Raw genomic sequence first — 6,000 nt, forward strand, 5'->3', positions numbered from 1 at the left:
GTGCAGCTACGCCAGGGAGCACAGAGCGCAGGCGACAGCCCGCGCCATCCTATCCCCCAAGTCCTTAAAGGACAGGTGGTTCCTCCACCGGAACAACAGTAGTCCCATTCAGCTAGAGACCGTACGTCCACCAAAGGCAGAACAGTCCTCTGTACCAGAGACTCCCCCCAAAAGGGCAACGGCTAATGGCCGCTTAGACACCCCAGGGGAACGTCTCAGGTGGCCCCCTCCTACATGAGCAGCCAAAAAAGGGAGCAGCTCCGGGTGGCATGTGAGTGCCAGATGCCACCTGCGCCCTAGGCACAGCCACCGTTGTGACCCCCAAATTGCAGGGTGCCATGCACCGAAAACAGCCAGTGCGTCCACCAGCGCCTGTCGCGGCAGGGGAGGTGGAAATGTCATCCTCATCATCCGAGGAGACAGGGCGCGAGGTAACAGACCTGGCAGGGAGCCCCACGTCAGGCCCACGTCTGCGGCGGCTGAGCCAGACTCAGATTCCGAGACATCAGATGAGGCAGGGGTAGGTGGAGAAACGTTTTAGCGCACCTACCACCACCCCCCAGGCCCAAATGCGTCCCAAACTGCAGAAAAGGCATTGACGGACAGTGGGGAATCAGAAGGCCCTGCGGCCTCCGTGAGAGGGTCAGGTGGGAAAAAATGGCCTGCAGGGTACATATTGAACCTGAGTAACCCGCCAGCAAATTATTATTTTTTTTAAACGGCCCACAGCGCTACAGGCACGAGCTAACGGACCCCCCCAGAGAGGGAGAGACCACCCTCAAGACTCACAGTCACAGACACTCCCACCGGCCTTCACAGCAAAAAATCTACAGCAAAATGGTCGAAAACTGGTGTACCAAGATGGCCGCTTCCATAGAAGCAGACAGAGGCTACAACAAAATGGCGGACCCGCGCGGGAATCGCTGTAATTGGGACCCACCAAACGCCCATCCACTTCAGAAGAACCCCAGCAAGGCCCCCCCCCCCCGCACGATCATTGAGTGCCGCGGACAGTGCACTCCCCCGGCCCCCCATGCAGCCTGCACACTTGGCCCCAGGCAGGCCCAAACAGTCTCCCACGTGGGGGGGGGGGGGGCCACAATAGAACAGAGGGAAACCCAGGAGTGTGAGGGTCAGGCCGTCCCAGGGACAGAGCCCGCGTTCATCCCACAATCGGACAGGGAAAGGGGGGGGGGGGGGGACATTTACTCATCATACCAGGAACACAGGCGGGCAGGACCCCACGCCACTGGAGTAGGGGAGCTGTCGGCCAAATGGGAACGCTGCAACATCAGCCTCGACCCTGTCGTGTGCATCCTGGCGAGACGTTTAACTCGCGGGGCAAGTCCCCGTCCAGTGGGACTATGTCGCTGCCGACCCAGCACGGAGCTAAGGCCTACACGTACCAGGGAGAGAGCCCGCGTTCACTCCAAAAGTGTGCACCGACGACCAGGCGGCCACCTTGCAAACCTGCATCACTGATGCTTGAAGACAGAAAGCCCAGGAGACACCAAGCGCCCTAGTAGAGTGCGCCTAAACATGGAAAGGAGGAACCTGACCCGACGCAATTGGCCTGAACCACAGTCTGATCCATCTGGAAATGGTCACAGAAGAAGCGGACAACCCTTTGTGAGGTCCGTCCGTGAGCACAAATAGAGAGTCTGACTCCCTAAAAGAATCTGTTGCTGCCAGGTACACCCTAATTGCCCGAACCACATCCAAGACATGCAAGGCAATTTCTTTCAACTGTTTAGGCCTGGGACACAGGGATGGCAACACAATATCTGCATTCAAATGACTGTCAGAGACCACCATAGGATAGGAATGATGGACAGAGGCAAAAGCACCACCTTATGCTTGTGAATCACCAAAAGGTGAATGACAAGAGAACGCCATCAGTTACGACAACCTGCATGCAGAGGAAATAGCCACCAAAGAAGGCCACCTTCTTTGGCAGCATAAGCAGGGAACCTCCCGAATATTTTTAAAGAGAAGCTTCAGTAGAGCTGAAAGCCTCACATGAAGATTCCAGGGCGGCAACAGAGCCTGCACTGAAGGAACCAAATGTTAGACACCCTGAAGAAAAGGTACTCACCAGGGAGTGTGTGGCCAAAGGTCATTGGAAAAAGACCACTAAAACCCGATACCTGGCCCTTGATGGTACTCAAGGCCAATTTCTGTTCAACTTTTTTCAATTTTTTGCTGTGAAGGCCGGTGGGAGTGCCTGAAGGACAGCGAGTCTTGAGAGTGGTCTCTCCCTCTCTGTTGAGGTCCGTTAGCGCGTGCCTATCCTCCGAGGGGCGGTGTAGCGCTATGGGGGCCGTTTAAAAAAAAAAAAACATTTTTTCATTTTTTTTTTTAAAAAAGGAAGGAAGGTTAAGATCCAATCCACCGAGAAGGAGCGATTAAGAACCCCAAGAGACTCACACCATGCAATGTACGTCTTCCACGTAGGATGGTAGATCTTCCTAGAGGCAGATTTCCTAGCTTTTATTAGCGTAGGAATCAACAATTAAAACAAACCTCCATCCTTCAGCGCCTGGCGTTCAACAGCCAAGCCTGTAAAGCCAGCGACTGTAAAGCAGGATGGAAGATTGATCCTTGGGACAGCAGATCCTCCCTGAGAGAAAGTCCCCAAGGAGCACTGGCAACCAGAGATGCCAGATTGACATACCAAGATCAACGAGGCCAGTCTGGAGCCACTAGAATGACCGGAATCCCTTCTGCCTGAACCCTGCACAGGGGTCGTGGCAGACGTTTGAGAGGGCTGGAACGAATCAGTGAGCCCACCTTAGAATGCCGGTTACTTATCGAGCCACTAGGACACTTTTTGTGCCCCCCTTGGTAACTGACATGGACCACGGCCAAGTCTTGCACTGCCCCAAAGAGACCCCAGAATTGATCTGAGGACAAGTGCAGGTTGGAAGGGAAAAAACATTTCTGGAGGATAAGACAAAACTTGATCTGGATCCGGAAACAAGCAAAGATGTCCCTCCCCTCACCCCAGATACGGGTGAGGGCGCCCCTTCATGAAGAGGTAGCCTTGTCCGCAGGTCTGGAAGAGCCCGCTCGTGACTTGCCAGACCAGGTCCTCTTGGAACTTCTGGTGGAGGCCTGACTATTGATCCCTTGTCTTGAGACCCTGAGAGATGAAGAGGACGATTAGGAGCCGAGGAGAATGGCCCACGTCTCCGACGGGGCCCCTTGCCCTTGGTAGACTGCAGAAGAGTACTCTTCCCTCCTGTGAGACACTTAAAGAGGTCATCCAAGGAAGCTCCAAACAGGCAATCCCCTACAACAGGAAGATCAGATAAGGCCTTCTTAGAAGTCTAGTCCGCTGCCCGCAAACCAGCATTTCAGCCAGACAATACGTCGAAGGAGCACTGCTTATACAGACAGCCTAGAAATCAAAGGAGCCGCATCCAAAGAGGCATCACAGACAAACTGTAGCCCCTGGACCAACCGGTCAGCCAGCTCCACAAAGACAGGGGGAAGCGGTTCTCCCTCCAGGTCCTGGCGTAAAGCTTAGCCCACTCGGTCAGCGTTTGCGACACCAGGGCATTAGTAATTACCGGCCTAACTTCCAAACCAGCCACAGCGCACATATGGCAGGACAGAGCATCCGCCCTCTTATTAGCTGGACCTGTGAAGGTCGGGGACTTCTCAACCGGGATGAAGGTAACCCAATTTGACTTGGAAACTGGCGAGTCGACTACAGGTGGGACCATTCACCTTTAACGCAGTAAACCCTCATAAGGATAAAGCAAGCAAAAAAGGCCTAGCAACCACTGTGTTTTAGGACAACCCCACTGTTTTGTGACAAATTGTCAAGGTAAGCAGAAAGAAGAACACCCTCGCCGCTTTGGAGGGCCTGTGGGGGCCAAAAGGAACCGGTGTCTTTGACGCAGCTTCAACCTCCATTTTCATGTTTTCAAGTTTCATGCACGGACACAAACATTGCATCCACCAGCGCCTATTTAAGCATGGCTAGAGGAGCAGAGGAATCATCCTCACTATCTGAGCACTCAGGGTGCGTGGAGGCAGACCCAGTAGGGTCGCTATACACTGAGATCCCCCCGAAAACAATCAGTGGAGGCCACTGACTGCGATCCCACAAGGGGACGCTGGCCAAGGGTCCACAAATGGACCACCTATTGGACCCCGCAAAAAAAAAAACAAAGGGGGGGGGGCGGTCACCCTCCGAGCCCTCCCTAGAGGACATATTAGGACATGGCCCCCTTAAATGGGGACTGCCTGCCGTGATGCGGACGCGCAGGCAGGGTACCCTCGCTAAAACAAGGCAGGTGCACCACACAATAATGGGGACAAGACTGTCATTAAAAATGAAGCGCCCCCCACAGCGCTACCTGGTCCAAGGGGGGTACCAAGCTGACCATATGGCCCAGCAGGCCGCAAGCCATGGCCTAAATCTTTTGTGGGGGCCCTGACACAATTGCACTGATCCTCAGCCCGGCAGAAGCCCAAAGGAAGAGTGGGGGCTTCAGCTACATGCACTGGGGCGACCCCCGAACAGCAGCTTCCGACTCAGCCGCATGGTTTTTGGGTAGTAGGCCGCAAAGCCGTGGCCTAAATTTTCGGCCAGAATCCGGCCGTGTGAGGCCCACGGATGCTAAACTATCCTCTCCCACAGCCCAACAACCGCCGCAGGGAGCCCAGAGGACATCCTTGTCCTAGTCACCAACCTCCAGGATGGCAGGGAACCTACCGTTGCGCACCAGGAAAGCCCGGTCAGCCGCAACTCCAACCAGCCCCCCTTAAGAGCATGTGGCAACAGCATGCTCAAAACCTCACCTTGGGGGGGGGGGTATGGCCAAAACACCCAAGATGACCGAAAATTTAGAGGAGCTAGGGGGCAGGAAGGAAAACCAGGGGGTCTGACCATCTCAGGGAGGGGCTCACATCCACCCCAAAACCCTCCGGGGGTAGTGGGGGGGGGGGGGAAGACAGCTACACCAGGAACAGAGTGGGCACCGCTCCGGACAGGACACTGCTCCATCCTAATGTGGGTGCTGTCGTCCATGAACGCTGCGACTCAGGATGAAAACAGTTTGTATACGTCCTCGCAAGACGAAAAAAAAAACTTGCAGGTCCGCCCCCATCCAGTAGGGCTATGTTGCGGCCGACCTAGCGCAGAGCTGCGGTCTGCATGCGCTCGCTGGCTGGACTGGGGGGACTCTAAAGATCTACATTATCCAGTTCATCGCCCAGTCCGGCACTTGTTTAAAATTCTCACAGGAACAAAATAATTTAAAAAAAAAGGAGGAAAAAAATTTCTATTTAAGATGGAAAAAATGCCAGGACCAGAGATCCCCGCAATGAACTACTCCCTTCTCCGGACTAGGCAGAAAAAAAAAAAACTTACTGCCTATAGCTGAGTGTGGGTGTATACCCCCTGGGACTCCAACATAACAGTAGTCAAGCTTTTTCCTGCCTAGTGTCCTACTCCTGTAGGGGGCAGTATAACCCAATTGTTAAGAAGAATCTGTGTCCGCCAATGAACGAAAGAGAGAGTACTGAACTTCGTCATCATCTTGCGGGTACATGCACATTTAAAGCTTGATATGTTGGGTATCGATTTACTTGTTGCAACCTCTTTTTTTATAGTTTGCCATAAATTAGGTAACCTTATGCATTTTTTAGTGTATTTTTTCTAAAATTTTGCACAATAAACTGTTTTACAAATATTGTGTGGCAAAAAAATAGAACTACTACTAATCGTCCGGTATAAAATAATTATTATTTTTTTTTAAATGTGTGCAAAAAAAAAAACAAAAAAAAAAAAAACACAAAAATAGGTCTCAGTGAAAGAGTTAAAACTGGTGTACACACAACACTGTAAAAATAAAAATAGGTGTATGTGCAATTTGTTCTAAAGTGCTTGAGGTGTACATATACCTCTCTTTGGAGAGAAAAAGTTCTTGCAGGATACCCATCTCCCGTTCAGCTTGGGTGTGCTTTTCTGTGCTGTTGCTCCCAGTT

The 6,000-nt window shown here is 52.5% G+C and overlaps 1 protein-coding gene across 1 annotated transcript in view; it reads right to left on the reverse strand.

Annotated features, from left to right (window-relative positions):
• Positions 1-6,000, reverse strand: part of LOC309560728 (serine/threonine-protein phosphatase 1 regulatory subunit 10-like) — a 70,279-nt gene that overhangs the window by 38,098 nt on the left and 26,181 nt on the right. The window contains exon 13 of the mRNA XM_082264360.1: positions 5,917-6,000. This exon is cut by the window's right edge and continues 163 nt beyond it. Within this exon, the coding sequence (XP_082120486.1) occupies positions 5,917-6,000 (84 nt within the window). The remainder of the gene's footprint in view (positions 1-5,916) is intronic.

This window comes from Pelophylax lessonae, assembly GCF_965119305.1.
Source record: "Pelophylax lessonae genome assembly, chromosome: 7".
In the NCBI taxonomy this organism is placed as follows: Eukaryota; Metazoa; Chordata; class Amphibia; order Anura; family Ranidae; genus Pelophylax; species Pelophylax lessonae.